Source organism: Phyllostomus hastatus, unplaced genomic scaffold (genome assembly GCF_019186645.2).
Source record: "Phyllostomus hastatus isolate PE091 unplaced genomic scaffold, TTU_PhHast_1.1 phas_scaffold_129, whole genome shotgun sequence".
NCBI classification, from domain to species: domain Eukaryota; kingdom Metazoa; phylum Chordata; class Mammalia; order Chiroptera; family Phyllostomidae; genus Phyllostomus; species Phyllostomus hastatus.
This window is the reverse complement of record NW_025334009.1, coordinates 8,058,402-8,078,448: the sequence shown is the minus strand read 5'-3', so window position 1 is coordinate 8,078,448 and position 20,047 is coordinate 8,058,402. Positions and strand designations below refer to the sequence as shown.

At 48.7% G+C, this 20,047-nt stretch overlaps 1 protein-coding gene across 1 annotated transcript in view; it reads right to left on the bottom strand.

Moving 5' to 3' along the window:
* The window catches only part of ANO10 (anoctamin 10), a 109,571-nt gene that overhangs the window by 65,362 nt on the left and 24,162 nt on the right, over positions 1-20,047 (bottom strand). The window contains exons 9-11 of the mRNA XM_045856861.1: positions 18,580-18,762; positions 14,782-14,973; positions 10,379-10,507 (exon numbers count right to left, since the gene is read on the bottom strand). Of these exons, the coding sequence (XP_045712817.1) occupies positions 10,379-10,507; positions 14,782-14,973; positions 18,580-18,762 (504 nt within the window). The remainder of the gene's footprint in view (positions 1-10,378; positions 10,508-14,781; positions 14,974-18,579; positions 18,763-20,047) is intronic.

The window sequence follows — 20,047 nt, the reverse complement described above, 5'->3', positions numbered from 1 at the left end:
TTCAGTGGCATTTATAAGACAGTGGGAGGAGGAACGTATTTTATTCATCAGGATGAACTTAGAGTGGTGATATCAACATGTGACGTTTATAAGCACCTAGGAATCTACGAAATGGTCTCATTCGGATGCTAATTTAACCCAGTCTTTGTAACATGGCACCTTGGGGGCCACAGAACCACCTGAAGCCCCTCCGAAACGTTTAAGCTCAGGCTGCAGTGGGGAGGGGAGAAGCAAAACAAGTAACTACAAAAGAACAACGACAAACTATCAAGATAACTAGAAAAACTGTGCACTGATCAAATTTATACCATTTTACTAAATCCAACTACTCTGTCAAAGTTTACGATGCTAAAATAATGACATGCAAGCCCGGCCCAGTTTTTGTGTGTGTGTGTGCCCCTTCGTGGTCGACCCCCCACCCCTGAGGCCTGGCAGCCCCTGGTCTGCTTTCTGTCCCTGCGGGCCTGCTTTTCCCAAAGTAAATCAACAGGGTGGAGCCTCCGGAGTCTGGCTTCCTTCACTTGGCGTAACGTGCCCGAGACTGACCCCGACTGCGGCTCATCCCAGACTCCCCTCCGTTCCCGCGGCGTGCACGCCCTGCAGATCGCCTGTCCACTGGCCAGCTGCAGGACGTTTGCGCTGACTCCATTTGGAGGTGATGAAAGGCCACTATCATGGCTACACACGGCTTTTTGTGTGACCCTCGGTTCGTGTCTCCTGGGTAAAAACCCAGGCATGGAATTTCGGGGTCACGCAGTAAGTGTACGCTTAACTTCGTAAGAAGATGCCAGAGTGCTCTCCAAAGCGCCGGAGTCCCTCTGCATCCCACCCAGCCACGTCGGGGAGGTCCGCCTGCTTCGAGTCCTGACCAGTGGTTTTTCTCGTTTGACCATTCTCCCGGGCGTGTGGCTGTACCTCCCGGTGGCTCCCATCTGCGTGTCCCCAGTGACTAGTGACGCAGAACTGACCTGTTTCACCGCCAGTCAATGGTGTGGTGTGTGGGGTACGGCTGGCGCAGGCTGGCCCAGTTTTGGGCACAAAATCCCAGGGCACGCCCAGTGAGTGATTCTTGAGGTGAGTACTAACACGATGTTCTGAGTTTGCGGCGCAGCTAACGTGGGAAGAGTCCCCTAAAGGACATGTGATATTAAGCGGGCTCCAGGTGTTGATGAACGTGAACTCAGAGGCGCTGTTTCCGCTGAGGGGAAGAGCGCGAAGACAGGCCTCAGAAACGAGCAGTGGAATAAACGCTCTGCCTGCGGGGCGAGCCCTCCTTACGGAGCAGGGGCGTGATGCACCATCTTCGTGTCTCCGGTGCAGACCAGACCCCCGGAAACTGTGTCTTCAGAGGAGACACACTGAGTTGCGTGACAGCCCAGGAGGACAGCCTACAGAGCCGGCCTTTGGAAACGGCGACTCGGACAGTTTGTACTTCTGGCAGAACGCGTGGACGGTGAGGACGCGGGCATAAAGGAAGAGCTGCGGCCTCACCAGCAGGACCGCGGAGGCTGGGAAAGTCAGGGCGGACGTGAGAACATGGAGAAGAGCACTCGGCAGACCCCAGGGCTTTTGGACAGAAGCGGGAGGAGCAGAGGAAGCCGGGGGGCTGCCGGGACCCCGGAGGCGGAGGAGGGCAGGGCTGTAGTACGGGCGGAGGGCCTCGGACCTGTCCACTCGCACAGGGACGGGGTCCTCAGGCACAAACCGGTCCACCCCCCCCACACCCCAGGTGGTGGCTGCCCCCTAGTGAGGGGAGGGCTGGAAGTGCAGTCTCCTAACGGGGAGACGCAGTGGACGCTGTTTTCTGTCTCCCCACTTTCACATAATCGGAACGCCACGCAGAGTTTACGCTGCTAAGGGGAAACGGGTATTGCAGTTCTGCCTCCGAGCACATGTGTTAAAAGACACCATTCTGGAAGGAAATGTAAACGGAATGTAAAATCTCACCATGGGCTCTCAGCCCTCCACCAGTCCTGGCACCCCTCCCTCGTCCCCTTCCCCGGCCCCCCATGATGCTTCATCCCTCAATTCACACTCTTCACTCTCTGCCCACACCCCACCCCAGCAAGCCCGCCTGGTCCCCGATTTCACCATTCCCATGCTCGCTCCTGCCCGGGGAGCCACCCAAGTGTCCCTCTCTTCCCTCTGAAAAGGGTCCCCCCCACACAAACCCCCGATCCCCAGCTGGACTCCCCTTGGATTTGATACTTCTCCACATTCTAGCCAATACTCTGGACACAGTGGAAGTTTCTCATGTTCTCACAGTCCACTTTCAATTTCCTGAGGTCAGACTCGCTTTCCATCTCAGGGAAAAGAAAAGGAAACCACAGTGCTTTCTTACCTCCCCACTTCCCAAGGGAACAAGACGTGTGGCTCACTGGTGTGCGTGCTGAAAAGGAAGTGCGTGGGGGTGGTGAGCAGGTGCTGAGTGTGCTGGGCCCAGGCGGCGAGCACGGGCGGGGCGCAGCAGGGGGTGTCGGAGGCGCAGGCAAGTTGGCGGAGCCCTTGACAGCGCCCACCAAGAGCAGACCGGAGTAAGAGCCCTCAGAGACGACTGCCCAAGTCCCCCTGTTTGTCCTTGGACAGTTGCACACTCACACGCGAATACGGACATAGACGATGTTCTGGGATTTCACTCGAAGGAAAATTATGTAGCTAGACTTGGAAGGCGTGGCTTGAAGAGTGCTGAGAAAGTGCGGAATTTCCGAATTCTTAATCCGTGTACAATTCTTTTCTGAAAACAACTTCATTGGGAAGATAAAACTGATCTCTTTCGGAAGTGTGAGACTCGCCTTTTCCCCCATGTTCTAGGCCAAGATCCGGGGAGGTTCACCACTGCTAATAGCTTAAAAGAATGCAAACTTGTGGGGCAAAAGGGGGAAAGTCAGGACAACTGTAATAGCGTAATCAATAAAATAGAATTTAAAAAAGAATGTAAACTAATTTGCAAAAACTGGATCAACAGAGTCATATTTAAACGGATTATGTACTAACCACCGATGTGGAGGGCACTAGGTCCTCCAACAGCACAAATATGTCCCATTATCAGACAAATTTAAAAGCTGGGCCCCTGATTCCGTGCTCCCCAAGGTAAGAAGCAGCTCATTTAGGTGGCACACCAGGGATCAGTAATTCCTCAATTAACCCCCAAAAGCTGAAATGAGGAATCATAAAAAATGTGTATCTTTAACATTCTATTTTAGCAAACACTGAAAGTGCATTTATTTACTTGCAGGTTCTGTGAGGTGGGGCCCAGGCCTTTCCTTTAAGTGGGACCCAGGGACGGAGTCCCTGACTGTCTTCCACGTGTGAACAACACCCCAAGTCCAAGGCCGGAGATTCCCAGGTCTGCCTCCGTTTAAAACGAGCGGCGTGAAGCCGTGTGAAGACAGAATCTGAAAGCTGCCCGTATTTTTATGACTTTTCCCTAATCTTTTATAATTGCCTCATCTTTACCCAATCTGATAGTAATTTGTCTTTATGGAGTCTTTCCAAAGTTTTTCACAGAAATGACGGCTCTCTGTTTTAGCACACACATCTCATCAGTTTTCATTCCATTTAATTAAATCATGCCAATTACAGGAACAAGAATGTAGGGTATAAACAGACTTGAGAACGAAATGCCTCTTGGGGAACCCGTCACTGGGGAAGCGAACACCTTCCCCCAGCCCCCACCGGTGGGCGGGGCGAGCCATGCCCCTCTGGGCACTGTGGGGGGGCGGACGGGCAGAGCCGGTCTCTGGAAGCCTCCGGCTGCACCGTGACTTAGGTCTAGGGGGATTCTGTCAGGGGGGGCATTTCTAAAGCCAGGGCTATATCCCAGCCACACAACACAGTACAATGCCTCCTTTGGATAAAATCTGAGAGGGGGGCAACCCATAATATAACCGAAAAATTACCAGGATTACCACAGGAGTGGAGGAAACCAGAGAAGGAAGGGAAAATCCCAGCTTAATAATTCCACTCAAAAGTGCCCTGGTCCAAAAGTCAAAAACCCTATTTAGCTTCCCAGGTACACCCAACACATGCACGTTTCAGCCCTGGGAAGCAGGGACCAGATGAATGAAGTTGGTTGTGGGTTCCTTCCTAGGCAAGCTTTTCAATTGAATTCTCACAGCTTAATCAGACCTTTCAATTACATGAAGAGCAGAAGAGCTCTTTTTCTGAAATGACAACAATAACTAGCATACTGAATACTTACTCTTGCCAAGCAGTGAAATGAGCATAACCACATGCATTTACTCGCTCACCCCCAGGACGTCTGCAGGTGCTGAACTCGTTGAAGGACACTCAGCTTGTCAAAGATGGAGTCGGGATTCGAACCCAGAGCCCACGGTCTTAACCACTGTGCCAGACTGCCTATTCAGTTTACCTTTTCTTACAATAATATAAGTCTACTGCTTTGCCTGAGGGTTTTGTCTGTTACATGTCCCAAAGGTACACCAAAGTCTTTAATTGTAAAGTTGAAGTTTAAGTCTTAACTGCCGCTAACTACATGTTCACAGAAAGAAAGAGTTATTCATTCTTTAATAAACATTTAGCAAACAATTGCTCAATCACTTGAAAACACAGTTAAAGTAATTTAACGGGCACTCCTCAGTGATGGAACATTCGCGCACGCCGGCCCTTGCCCACGCCCCCTTCCCTTCTCTCTAAAAACAAAAACAAAAAAAGCCCAACAGAGTTGTACACCTGAAATTGATATGTTATTAACCAACGTTGCCCCAATAAATTTAATTTTTTAAGTGAAATTTCAGTAGTTTTTTTTAAAAAGGCAACACTAGATGGCAGTAAACACACAAAAGTTGTAATGTATGACACAGTTACTAGCATTCAGTAATGATCATTTTTTGCCCTTTATTCAACCGTAGGCTGCACTAAATCAAATTTTATAAAAGAAACCCATATAAAAATTAAAGTTTGCTGGCTTTGAAAGTGTGAACCAGAAAAGCTACTGAAATGATCGATTCATCCACAATTTGAGTATGAGAACTCCCAATCAATTCCAACATTACAACTATATTCTCTATGTCCTCTTGGTTAAAAATATTCTAATAACATGAACTTATTTTAAATGTTACTTAATTTGGAAGAAAACAACTTTTAAAATAAAATATCTTAAGTTGTTTTTTACATCAAGATGTTAAAAATTTATATAAGCATTTACTTTATATCTATGGCTTATTTATTATGGCTTTTTTGAATTAGTGAAATTTCTACTCTTTCAGGGGCCATAAATGAACATAGGGAAGTACAGCACGCGATTCATTTCATATGCTACTAGCAAAACATTTTTTAACCTCAATAAACTAACACTTTATCTAGACCACAGGAACACATAGGGAATAAAATATAGTTTTAAGATTTTTACTCCCCAATTTGAAAAGACACTGCAGATCAAAGAGAAAAATCTTCTAAACAGAAACATGTTAATTTGACCCACTGGTCATTCTGAGACTTTTCTGTAACATTCTGGATTAGAATTTCAGTATGATTTCACAAACTTACATGGTAACAAAAAACTTGCATTTTCAAATTTATTTGTAAACTTTCTACTTTTTGGATCCATTACCAGACCAGATGGCACTCAGCACAGGTCTCTGCAACACTAGGATAAAATTAGCTAACTTACTAATTTTTTGGTTCGTTCTAACACTTTCTCTGAGCTTCATGTTGTTCTGACACAGAAAATTCTCAGCTTAAAAACTAAGGGAGGGTCCCCTCCAATGTATGAAAGTCAATAAAATAAAAACAAATCTTTAAGCACACTAATAAGGTAGAAAGCAAGGACTTACCCTAATACCAATCTGTGCCCATGTAACCCAACTTTTAATCAATAGTTTTTTTTAAAAATTAGAAAATAAAGAGCTATAATTACTACAAATGCACAATCAAAATAGCCAAAACATTCGTGAAAAAGAATAACAAAGTTGCGGGGGTCTCACACTTCCTGATTTCAAAACTTACTACAAAGCTACAGTAGTCAGAGCAGTGTGGTGCTGGCGAAAAGATACATATAAGTGATCTCCAACTCACCAAGTTGCATACACTGAATAGGTACAGCTTTCTTTATGTCAGTCATACCTCAGTAAAGTGGTTAAAAAGAAAAACATAGACATATAGACCAATGGAATAAAGAGCCCAGGCATAAACCCTCCCACACAGGGGCGAATGAGTTTTGACAGGAGTGCCAAAACCGTTTACTAGGGAAAGGGCTGTCATTTCAACAGATGCTGCTGGACATCCACATGCAAAAGAATGAATTACCTTATAGCACATACGCAACTTAACACATAAGGGATCAAAGATCTAGACTTAAAACCTAGCAGTATAAAACTAGAAGAGAATATAGGACAAAATCTCATTCCATGGGATTTAGCAATAATTTCCTAGACATAAACTAAAAGCAAGGGCAAAAAACGAAAAAGTAGAAGTTGGACTTTTGTGCGTCAAAGGATAGTATCAACAGAGTGAAAAGGCAATGCACAGACTGGCAGAAAATATTCACAAATCATAAACCTACTAAAGGGTTAATATTCAGAACATAACAAAGAACTCCTACAACTCACCAGCTGAAAAAATCAACAACACAGTTCAGAAATGGACAGAGGGTTCGAGCAGACGTTCAATCTTCACAAACGGCCACTAAGCACACGAAAAGATGCCCAACAGGCACCTTGACCGCCAGGGAAACGCAAAGCAAAACTTCGAGAGGCACCACCTCACACCCATCGGGCATCGCTTTTGGAGCCCAGCTGCATCTCGAGTAAACGTACTGAGCTGTACATGTACGTGGGCATGCGTGTGTGGGTTAAATGTGCACATCTTCTCAACTACGTTTAGAAGCAGAGCTCTTGAGGGAAAAAATACAAAGACAGCTCGTCTCTCCCCAGCCCCTGACCTCGCTGCGGACTGAGCGCCGTTTAATCAGGGAATGAAACGGTCAGCATGTGCCGCCTCGAGTTCTCTGAGCGGAGCTCGGAGAAGGTTATAAACTAACACACACGCTCCTGGGATGAGCACTGAGTGTGCATTTATCAGAAAGCAGTAACATCCATCTTGTGTTTTAAAACAAAAACATTGAAGTGTCCGTTTTCTCTTTCATAGCTTAATTTATTAATAACATATTCACCCAAACACGGAACAGCGGACCTCGCAGAACTGAGTCTCGGCTCCAGGGAGTCGTCTCGTTTGCGGACACAGAAGAGTGGACCTCGCCCGCCTCTCACGGGGCTGGCAGGGCGACCGAGAGCCAGACCTCACTGGATAAGTAAGCCTGCGAGTGCGTGCAAGGCTTGTGGGTGGAATCAGCGTTACGGAGGAGACAGGCACCAGGCTCCGTGGAGCCAGCCGCCAGTGGAGCTGAGGCGGAGAATCAGGGAGGCCTGGGAGCCCCGGGGGGCCTGAGCCGAACCTGATAAATGAGACGTGAGCCAGGCACAGAGAGAGGACAGCGCATGTGCCGAGGTCCTAACCGCAGAGACAAGAAACATTAATAAACAAGAAAGGGAGGACTTCTGCTTCTGAAAAGAGTAGAAGCACTTTCTACTACTGCCCTCGCCAAGCACAACTAAAAACCACAGACGGTATATTACGTGGAGGGTGAACGTAAGAAGACTCTGGAAGGCAGAAACAAGGCAGAGGGACCAGAGAGCCCAGGACGTGAGGACTGGCACGGCGGAGGGTCCCCAGGGCTCTCTCTGCACCTCACATACCCATGACCGAGTGCTGAGGAAGCTGGAGCCCCAGAAATGACAATGGGGACCAAAAACAAAAGCCAAGGAAAACCTGCTCTCTCCAGCCAAAGGACTGGAAAGGGGCTGTCTGGCTGGATAGAAAGCTTCAGACAAGAGCTCCCCCAGCCTCCCGCCCGCCCCCCCCACCCACAGCCAGACAGCACAGAAATGCTGTGGCTCTGCCTGCGCCCCGCCAGCGAACTTCCAGGGGGAGGAGCCTGGACTCACGCCCCCGCCAGCCCGGTAACAAGGGGCCTCACCTTGGCCTTCACCAGAGAAGGCCAAGCAGGGAGCCGAGTGCCTCACCCTTGCTGAATGGTAACAAGCACACCCACACCCCTACCTTGTTAGTGGAGACGCGTGGAGAACTTGAACTTCCACCCCTCTCTGGTGACAACAAGGTTCCCCTCTGCCCCCCACTGGGGCTGTGTCACAAGTAGTTCAGTGGCGAGCAGGGACTCCCACTCCCACCCAGCAGTCGGGAGGCCACCCCCTATGTCTGTGGAGGCCAGGTGGGGAGCAGGGATGAGGTTATGGTCCCCCTCTCCCAGCAGGAGAGGTGCCAGCAAAAGCCAGAACTCCCCTCCCTGTCCAGGAGTGAGGAGGAGCCCTCAGGTGACAATGGGATCCAAGTGGGAAACTTGGACTTCCACCTCTAACCTGTGGTCACGGGGTAACGTGCCCTGCCCCTCACCCTCACACCAGAGTGGTGGCAGCAGTGGGGCGGGGTGGGGAGCAGCTAAAACGTACGATTTAGATAAGATCCAGAGTCGTCTTGTAACACACACAACACCCGATGTGTCCCACTTTCAGTAAAAGTCACCCATCGCAACAAGAACCAGGAAAACCTCGACTTGACTGAGAAGATACAATCAACAGACAGCAGCACGGAGATAAATGCGATGCTGGAAGCATCGGGGACGGATTTTAAAGCAGCCACGTTGTGAGTGCCTGCAGGTCAGACTAGCACAGCTGGCCTGCAGCGCGTGAGGACAGCCATCCGCAGAGCAGTCCCGGAGGCCAAGAAATGTCCCAGATTAGGAGGGAAGAACCAGGTGCTGACTACCTGATTCAGTAAGAGATCACCAATACAAGGAAGCAGCAGGCAAATCAATGGGGATGCGCAGGAAGGCTGGGCCTGCCAGAAATTCGGAGAAAGTGAAGGCAAGTTCGAGACCCGGGCAGCGCTGCTCAGAAGCCGGCGATGGGCGGCAGGCTCCGGTGACGGCAGGCCTCTGCTCGGCGTGGGGAAGGCTTTTGTGCCTCTCAGGACCGTGACACTCCCCTCGAGCTGGTCCTCAATTTACCAGGAAACGCCCTAATAACCAATTCCACGTATCCTTTAATACCAATTGTGACATTCACTGGAAATGTATCTTCTTCCAGGAAATCAACCACCTGGCCTTCTCATCAATCCCTTCTGAGTCTCATTAGTGCCGGGCATACGTCAGTCTGTCCCCAAAGCCTGGTCAGCTCTGGATGCACTGCTGGCGAAGGCGGGCTCCTGGATCTGCCAAGTTGAGGGCCGTGTCCTAAATCGAGAAGGTACATGGTGAACCCGGCCAGCTGGCCGTGCGCTGTCTCCGGGCCCTCTCCGTTCTGATCTCCCACTTCCACAGGTAATAAATCAGCCTTGCAAAGAGCTCTCCAAAATCCTATGCAACTCGCACATTCAAAATAGAGCCACGTATGTCTGCCAAAGCCGTCCTCTTTCCCCTCCTACTCACCGCCGTCTAAAGCCATTCTCCGAAACGCGTCTTCTACATACAGCATCCGCCATGAGCACAGATTCCCATCAGGTCCCCTGAAAGAGCGAAGCAGGCTGCACTGCTTTAGCCGCTGCGGGAAATGCATGTGCTCAGGGCTCCGTCTTCTTCTGGCCTGCCCTGAGTCTTTGGGTCCCGAGGCCCTAGCGACATGAGTCACCGCTTCATGTGCCTACTACATTTTGCTTTAAGATTTTCACAGCTGTTCTATTTTGTAAATGGCTAAAAATGAAAGGTCGCAGTATCCCTGACAACCGAAATCACCAGCAACCAAAAATTCGCTGCCGATTCTCGTTTGTGATGGGTCGCCGCTTAATTTCCGGAAGACGTCAGTCACAGCACGCCTCACTCAGGACCGTGATGAAACGGCCCCGCAGAAGCACAGAGACGGCCGGCGTGCGCTGTGCACGGCCTCCTTCACACCGCAGCGCGCTCGGGAGCTTCAGAGTGGGTCCCGACGAACGCCACGCCTGTCGCAAATGAGACTTAAACAAACCACTCCCCAAAAGCGTTTTCCAAGGCTTTATTTGTTTGAGAAAGTACAAGTGACAGGTCCCTAGGAGAGACTAAAAAAGAAAAGCGTACTAAGTCAACAGAACTCCACTTCAAACGAGACCCGCCTGCCCGGTGCTGACCAGGCCAGCGCCGCGGCCGGCAAACTCAGCCCCCTGTCTGCCCCACGGCGGCTGTCGCTCAGTCCTAGACGAGACCCGGGAAGGCACCGCCTCAAACTCACGTCTTCCCGTCCCCTGAAATGCTCTGCCTTCTCACCGGTGAATGCATGTTGCTACACTGCCAGCCAGACACAGCGCTGCTGCAGAGTAACAGAGCATCTGACGTGGAAACCATCAGAGGGAGATTCAGACTTTCACTTACCTCCACGGCTACTACAATCAAAACGAGGTCGGCTTTTGACTCCGGAAAGAGCGCGTTCACTTGCGGTGACATCCCGATCAGAGCGCAGTTGGTGACCACAGAGATGACGCTCATTGTCTCAAAAGCCAGCTGAAAGAGAAGCGTGTGAAGTCAGAAACCGCAGTGGCTGCGTCTGCATCTCTGCACCCTTGTTCGTATTACTGAAATCAAGGGAAAGCCTTCGCTTAGTTCTCACCCTGCCGAGTCCATTTTAAATCTTTTCTCTCTACTGCTATATTTTCCCTGGCTTAAAAAAGCCATACGGCTAGCGGGTATTTTAGATACTTTTGGCTTAAATACCCCAAAGCAACATGTCCCCTCCACCCGGAGCGGGCCAGAGGCTTGAATTTGAATCCACCCCCGAGGACCACGTGGCTGAGGACCACGTGGCTAAGGGCCCTGTGCTCACCCTAACGGATGCTCACGCGGGGCCGCCAGGGAAAACGTTTCGCGTTCAAACACAGCCAGGTACGCGTTTAAGTGGAGTTTGTTTTGTGAAACTGTCCTACTCGGGCAGATCACATACCACACCCCGTTCTGCCATACCTGAGGCACAAGTTACGGTGACCCCCTTTCTAGTGGCACTTACCCAATCACACGTAGAACTTCGGAAAAATACAGGGACCAGGTCCCACTGAGACCTACCGAACAGACTCCAGTATGTGCCATGGAGGAGGAGACTGGTGCCCAGAAGTGACACAGACTAGGGCGATGTTGTGGCCATTGTCCTGCCCCTTCCTCCCTCCCTCCCTCCCTCCCTCCCTCCCCCGCTCCCTGTACAGCCCTTGGTGATCATTATGCAATAACTTAACCTCTAATTTTAAGAAATACAATTACTATTGGAAATACCGATTTCAAAAGAAGACAAAACATGATCAAATCTAAACTTAATAAAATCTTGCCCCATGGAGGATTTCTACCATTGTATTTCTATTTTAGGAATCCTTTGCTTAATCTGATTATTTTTTTCACAGTTTTTTTTCTTTACAACAAATCTACTCAGGACTTTACCTTCTCTTTAGATAGCTTAAAAATTAAATTTATTTTTTTATAATTACACTCCCATAGTTCAAAAATCAGACTTTATTCTGTGTACAGTGAAGAGTCTCCTTGCTCCCCTCTCCCCCACCTGCCAGCTCCTACTTTCCCTACAAGATAATCACTGTCATCAATTTCTTATGCACCTTTCTAGACACTTGGTGTGCAAATATAAGCAAGCTTGAGTATACTTCTTACTCTCTTCTCAGCATAACAACATACACCGTCAGATCCTCTGCTTTTGTCACTTAAAATGTCTCGGGGGGTGCTCTTGTCAGTGCTCAAAGACCTCCCTCATCCTTCATCACAACTGCTTGAGTCCCCGTATATTGCTGTGTATGATGCATGCTTTTTTTGCCACCATTTTTGAGGGAAAATAAGGATGCACGTTATACATGGGTATGGTGATTACACGCCATAGGTTAAATAATGGTTCTAATAATCCCGGGTATAACATGCCCAAAATATGGGTGTGCATTATACACAGCAAAATATGGTACTTCACTGCATGGATGTACCACAACCTATTTAACCATTTCCTTACTGGTGGGCATTCGTTGCTGTTACCAACAATACTATCATTTATAACCTTGTAAATGCATCATTTAACAAGCATGGAAGTACTGCAAATTCCTGAAAGTGGAAAAGTGCCACACACTCGTAGCTTTACTAGATGAGGCCCAGGAGCGCTCCACGGGGCTGGCCAGTTCACCCTTCTTCCAGCAGCGTATCCAGCGTCTGCCTTCCTGCGTTTCGAATACATTCCTTTTTATTATTGTTACTCTATTACAGTTGCTCCAGTTTTTCCTTTCTAGCTAAGCTTTGGGATTTTAAGTACCACCTGCATTGAATTATAATGTACATAGACTAAAGGGCCCTCATTTAAGGCATACACTTCGTAAGTTTTGGTAGATACAGTCGCCTGTGAAACCACCACGACAGGTACCTCAGTAAGATGCAAAACGTTTCCATTTTCCCCCCAAAGATTCCTCATAAAGCCTTGCAGTCCATCCTCTCTCTACACCTGGCCCGAAGCAAACACCAATGTGCTTTTTGTCATTATGTTCAAGGATTAGTCTGCATTTTTCAGATTTTTACAAAACTGGCGTCATACAGCAGATGGTCTTCTGTGTCTGCTTCCTCCACTCAGCGTGAGGATTTTTAGATTGATCCATTGATAATTTGTTCCTTTTTTTTTACTGCTGAGTAGCACACCGTTTTATGAATCTGCCGTATTTGTTTCTTACGCATTCAGCTAGTGAAGGCAGGTTGGGCTGTCCCCGGTTTGGGGCTGCTGGGGGTGTGTGACTCTGGGCACGGCCGGGCAGCTTTAGTCCGAGCGTGTTCCTGGCTGCCCCTGGACACCGAGGAGTGGACATGCTGCAGGTGCGTGTTTAACTTTTTACTAAACCGCCATCTGGTTTTGCAGAGGACTGTAGCATTCTGCATCCTCGCCAGCATTGCATGAGAGTTCCAATTATCACACGTCATTGCCAGCAACTGGCCTTCTAGATCTGAAAATGGGAATGTGGTGCATCTCCGTGTGGTGTTCCTCTGCGTTTCTCTGGGAAATAATTCCGTATCTTTTCCTGAGCTCACTGGCCACTCCCATGTGCTCTCTGGTGAAGCATTTTTCAAATCTTTTGTCCACGTTTTTACTAACGTAATTATCTTCTTGTCGAGTTGTACGAGTTCTCTATGAAATCTGAACACGAGTCCCCTGGCAGACATATGTATGGGGAGTATTTTCTCCCATTCTGTGTCTTGCCTTTTTTCTCTTTTGAAAAGCAAACCTTCCCCCTCCCTTTGGAAACCTAGTTACCCGCCCCTGCCCACCCCCCACTATCAGTAGACAGTCAGTCACTCTCCCTGTTGAGACGTCACTATGTCACACACTGAATTTCTGGGTGCTCCAGCCTGTGTCACTGGTCTGAGTGCCTGCCATGCGCCCGTGCCACGCTGCTTTAACATCCGCCGCTACGAGACAACTTCATAAACTTGCTACTATAACAAGTTTTAACCCGTGGTGAGGTGCCTCCCTACTCTTCTTCTTTACAGTTTTCCTGCTATTCTGTTCCATCTACTTTTCCACGAGAACTCAACAGTAAGCTCATCTAGTTAAAAGAGAAACTTTGGTTGGTATAGTGCTACATTTATAAACTAATCTGCAGATGAGTTCATTTGTAATTTAAAGGAAAACCGACGTACGTGGAATGTCAAGTCTCTCTACTCCATCGGTTAGCTACAGCTGCACATAACGCACTGCCCGGAACTCCGTGGCTGCAATGGGCCATTTGCTTAGCTCCTGATTCTGCAGGTGGACGATTCAGGCCGTGCTCACCGAGGCGCTCTTTCTGGTCTCAGCTGATCTTGACTGGACCTGTGGTCAGCTTGGGTAAGTTAGAAATGCCACTGGCCTCATGATGCTGGTTAGAACTTCTAGTGCGAGCAATGCGAGTGGACGGCCTTGCCTTGTTCTAATCTTACAAGGAAAGTGTGCAGTTTTCCACCAATAAACGTGATGGTTGCTTTAGGTTTTTTTTTCTTGATATGCTCCTTATCAAGTTGAATGAGGGTGGGAATTTATCAAATGCTTTATCCGTAATGATTGATATAAACATGTGATTTTTCTTCTTTAGATAATTAATATGGTGGATCACATCGACTCATTTTCTAATACTGAGCCGGGCCTGCATTCCTGGACTAAACCCTGCTTGTCATGGCAAATAATTCTTTTTATAGGTTGCTAAATTGTATCTGCTAGTGTTTTGATACGATGTTTTGTGTATTATTTCACAAGGGACATCGACTGATTTGCCGCGTTGTTTTTTTCGTGCTCTCTCTGCCCTGCGTTGCCATCACTCTGATACCGGCTTCATAAAACACGTGGGAAAATAGTCCCTCCTACTTCTGGAAGAACTTCTGTATAACTGGGGTTAACTCTAAGTGTCAGACTTCACCAGTGACACCATTTGGGTCAGGACACTTCTCTTTTGGGGACTGTAATAATTGCCAATTCAACTTCCTTATGGTGGTGGGGCTACTCACACTGTTCACTTCACGTTAGGTGAGTCGTAGCGGTTTGTGTTTTGGAAGGAATTGGCCGATTTCATCCAAGTTGTCCAATTTATATACGTAGTTCCCCTATACTTTTGACGTCTGCAGGGTTAGTAATGATTCCATCTTTACATTGGTTATTTTTGTGGCGGAGGAAGGACGAAGCCCAGTTTTCCCAAATCTCTCCTTGGGGATTTTTGTGTTTAAACCAAATGCCTCATTTTGTTATTTCTTTCCAAGGAATAATTTTTTTTCTCTCAAACAATTACCTGCCACACGCCGATGCTGGCGGAAGGCTCTGCGAACGGACGCTTGAAGACTCGGCACATTTTTAAGGCATCTGAGTTGACCTCGGTGAAGTTGTTGAGCACGGCGAAGGCGGCGGCCAGCGGGTAGACGCAGGAGAACAGGCTCACGTAGCCGAACTGCAGGAACAGCTCCAGGTAGTCGTCGAAGGTGCCCTGAAGGGGGAGCCGCGGGAAGAGACAGGCGCTGTTTTAACATTGCATAATAAGAACACATTACCAGGGCTGCCCTGGCTGCTCACCTAGTGCCAAATTAATGACCTGTTGCATTTTCTAAGGAAAATAACAGCAGAGCTGAAGATGCTTGCTCTTGACCAAGAACCAAGAGGCGTGGCCTCGCCGTTAGAAATCTTACACGACGGCCCCTCACATCATGGGCGGCACCCCAGGCCCGCAGCCCCCCGCCCTCCCTGAAAAGACCGACAGTGGTGACGTCGGCGAGGATGGGAGAGGAAGGGTCTGCAGAAGGTCACCCTCAATAAAAGCAAACAAACTGGTCGCCACCAACTTGTTCATCGCTGTGGGAACTAACCAAACGCTGGCAGCAACTCGCGGGCAGCACGTAGTAAAGAAACACACTCCGCCTCGTGGCATTTGAACCTCCTCCAGTTTCATCTCCCGCTCCCCGCTCCCCGCTCTGCAGCAGCCGTAACAAACACCACTGGGCACCCCCAGTGCCAGAGGGAGCAGTGCGGGCCGGGGGTCTGGGAAAGCCTCGTCCCCAGAGGGAAGTCGTTATCAGACCTGGAGAGTGGCACCCCGACAGAGCCCACTCAAAAATCGTGTCCATCTCCAACCTCACTGAGTCTCTCCAGTTGCTACAGGCCTCTCCCCAGGGACGGCACCCGAGAGCTTTAACAGCAGCCTGCCTGAGGCGATGGGCAGCGGCTGGGGCAACCCCGGGGTTGGCCAGAACAACCTCCAGGAGGACAACGTTGGGAAAATCACACTTCCCAACTTGAAGACCTACCACAAAGCTACGATAATCGAGACGGTGATGTGCCGGCCTAAGGACAGGCGCGCGTCCACGTCAGTGGTGCAGCCCTGGGGGTCGGCGGCAACCCACACCCCTGCGCGCCTCCGACTTCCAGTCAAGGTGCCAAGGTCATCCAATGAAGAAAGAAGAGTCTTTCTAGCAAATGGTGCTGGAAGAACTAGGTAGATATCCACACACAAAAGAATGAATCTGGACCCCTTCCTTACACCGTCTACAAAATTGACTCAAAATGGATCAGAGGCCTAAATGCAATAGCTAAGACTGTGAAAGTCTGAGGGGGAAACAGAGGAGGGAATAGTCCTGACCTTGACCTTGGGCGATCATTTCTCAGCACCAAACGATTGACACCAAAGGCATACGCATGAGTAACAAAAAAGAGAGAAACTGGACTTCATCAAAATGAAAGACTTTCGTGCGTCAAGGACACTACTGAGAAAACAAAAAACCCACAGAATGAAAGAAAACAGTTGCATCTAATAGGAAATTTATATCCAGAATCTCCCTAGAGTCACCCCAACAAAAGCAGTGGATACATCAAAGAGGCCAAGGAAAGGGGCCCACAGCAGAAAACAAGAAAACCACGGGAGCCTGGAGGAATCCCTCGAAAACTACGCTGTAAAACCTTTCCGATGTGTTTTGGAAGGTTTCGTCCAAAGGAAGACGGGGACGATGGCCATCATGTGCCCTCAGTGTAAGGGGCGAGAGATGCGGTGTGGGGGGGTTGCTTAGGGATCTTGAGTCAACGGGCAAAGGTGCCGTCACTGAGGCAGGAGCTTCGGCACGGGCTTGTCACCCGAGTCATGCTGCCACCTCTCAACAGGACACAGAGACACGCTGAGAGAGGGCCTCACGAGAAGCCTGCTGTCCGAAATATGGCACCGATTCTGACAGGCGGGAAGCTGAGTGATGCTTTAGGCTGCGCTGCGACTGACCGAGACGGCCCGGCCACGAGACACCCAAGGCCACCGTCACCAACGTCTGGCACCCTCAGACCCCTCTGGGATCGCTCCGGGCTCATGCAGTGACAACTTCAGTTTGAGAAAAATACTCATCACCGTATTTTAGAGCAATTATTCAACATGAACATCCCTAAGTGAAGAATTATCATCAGTGCATCTCAGAGTCAGCCTTCTGCCAGGATATGCATATCAGGCTCCGTAGCCAAGAGCTGCAGTGTCAGCCAGACTCTACTTCTAGCCCGTTCCTTTTCTTAGTTTGTATTTTACAAAAACAGAAATGACCCGACGTAATTACAGAGCACTGGTGATGGCAGCAGCCACTTCTTTCAGATGCTCTGGGCGTCTGGATGGAGCAGGAGCCCGGGGATCTCGAGTGGGCCTCGGTGGCCGTTTCTGAGGCTCGCCCAAGAGCAACACCGAACACACTCGCTGGGAGCCGCCGGTGGGTGCTCGGCTGGGGGCTCCGTGGAGAGAGGTCTCCAAACCGCCCTTGGGTGCACTCGGCTCTAGAAAGCCTTTCCTGATGTTGTGTTGCAGCACACAGATGTGGTTCACAGATACGCCCAGAGATACAGCACCGATTTACTTCTCCAAAGAGTGGAGTGATCAAGAGTGGGGAAGGGGTAAAAACCTTAGCAGTCAAACCGTTTTTCCCGCAGTTGGGTCTTAAGAAACCCTCCTAGCCTGTGCTCAGCTCTCAAAATCGTGCTGTTTGGGCTCATGAAGGATCAGGTTGAGCCCCTGCAGAGATGCACAGACGACACCCCCCAGAGGTGCCGCCAGGCGGCCCCGAGGTCACGCCAAGGCCTGCCTGGCATTTTTAGCAGACGACACTCAGCGGGGGCCCGGGGGGTATAAACTCCTACTCCAGATGAATATACAAACTAAAACTCTCAAGCATGTGATAAAAACTAACTGTGACGGTCAGTAAAAGAATTCAATAATCAGGACATGAATCCATTCTCGATGAAAGAAAGAGAAGACTGCAGATGAACTTGAGCGACCACGGACCCTCACTGAAGGCTGGGTCTCCCTAAGAAGAATACACCATACCCAGAAGGGAGGTGCGGGAGCTGAGACAGAATGACCTAAAGCAAACGTCCTGATGCCGCCCCCCAACAGAGAAATAGTGGAGGTGGTCAGAGCTCAGTAAAAGTTTGTTAAATTCATGGTTAGGCTTCACGACCCTCCATGATCTACTGATAGCTCCTAAAAAACAAACAAACAAACAAACAAAAACAATCCCTCAGAAATTCCATCTTAAAGAAACTATTTTATATTTAGAGCACGAAGTGATTTAAACTGTAATGTAATCTTCAGATTGGCATTCATTTGCAGGGATGGGCTTTAATCTTTTGTTTTCCAACTACAGTTTACACACTACTTTGTATCGGTTTCAGGTGTACAGCACAGTGGTCAGGCAACCGTATGCTTCACAAGGTGTTCCCTCTGGTCCTTCCCACTTTCCCTCTTTCTCTGAGTGCAGAGCAAGCCCCGCTGCCGCCCCTCCATGGCCACCTCCCCCCTCCCTCACTCTGCCCCCCTGAGGCTGCTACTCCCACCACCCCCAGCAGAGCGGTCACGTAACTCGCCAAACTCAGCCTCTGGAGTTTCAGGCGCAACTTCAGATGAAGACAGCGGCACTTGGGCGTGTCGCCCACCTCTTTAAGTCAAAGTGGTTCGTGGTGAGGAGAGCGGCCGGGACGCGCTTCGCTGAGACCACGAGTGTTTATCTACGTGCCGGACTTGGCACATGACCGTCAATCCCAGTCGGTCCCTGTTTAAGTCAGCAAGACTCGAACCTACCAAATATGTTCCCATTTCTTTTTCCAGGACGACTTGTTCGTATAACGTCGCATCGATGTCTGCCTTCAGAGCCTGCACCTTCTTCTTCACCTGCACGTGGTGCTTCCTTTGGAGCCAATAGGGAAGGAGAGATTCCATGAGCTGGTTAAGGATCTGGGAGGTAATCAGGAGCGTGGCCAAGCTCTAAAGGGAAGCACAGGAATATTTGCCAATGTAGCTTAATAAAACCACAGCGGGTGTACAATTATGCAAGTAGAATGGGATTTTCAACACACAGGATACTGCTGTTATAAAAGCTACCATCCCTGGCTGGCGTAGCTCAGTGGATTGAGCTCAGGCTGCGAAGCAAAGTGTCACAGGTTCAATTCCCAGTCAGAGTACATGCCTGGGTTGCAGGCCATGACCCCCAGCAACCGCACATTGATGTTTCTCTCTCTCTCTCTATCTCCCTCCCTTCCCTCTCTAAAAATAAATAAATAAAATCTTTAAAAAAAAAAGATACCGTCAGAAAAGGTGTTTCTGATTGATTGTTGTTTTCATAGGAAAGACTTAGATTGAACGACAAAAAGGTTATAATACAAGTGAGATTATAATAAAAGTTAAACCAGTTCTGTATCAACAGGAGAACAAATTACCTGACAGTTGTGTTTTTTGTTATGTCGTCTGGCTACAAAAGATGAATATCTAAATGATGTGTGCCAATTTTGAAAGAAATAATAGTTTGGCCCCAACTTAAAAAATATTATAAAACTAATACACACCCCCTCACTGTAAAAAACTTAGGAAATGGAAAAGGAGTCACACACAGTTCCACAGCCGGGACAGAACCATAACTAGCATCTTAAATATTTCCAATCTGTGTGAAAAATGAAAGCAGGATCACCCATATATAGTGCACGCAGCTTCGTAGTATTTCTTTTCTCTTGTAATACACCGGGAGCACCTTCCCGTGTCATCAACAATTCTCTCTTTGCTTAGCCCTCCACTGCTGCTGAATGCAGGTATTATTCCCGACGTCGGCCACCACAAGTGCTGCCCCTCGGGTACCCGTGCACGTGAGCCTTTGCCCCACCTCTGCTGGCTTCCTCGGGAGGCAGCAGGGCTCTGGGCAAAGCTGCCCGAGTGGTTTCCAGGGGCACTGTGTCAGTTTCTGCTTTCCCCAGAGGGATACCAGTGTTCCCATCACACACCATCTTTGCTGGCAGTAAAATTCTATTCTTTAAAGAATCCTCTCCTATCCCTCTGTCCCCTGCTAAATCAAGGAGATTCTCAAAAGTGCAAGGTATGGGAAGTCACACACCCCATGAACACAGCAGGTGGGACTGGCGAAGACATGTGCATCCACTTATCAACTTCAAAAATATTATTTTAAAGTTTTCAATTTTAAAAAATAATTTTTAAAAAATGCCTATATGTGTAGTATAGTTCCTAAGACCACAATATTTAATTTTATTTTTAAAAAAATTTT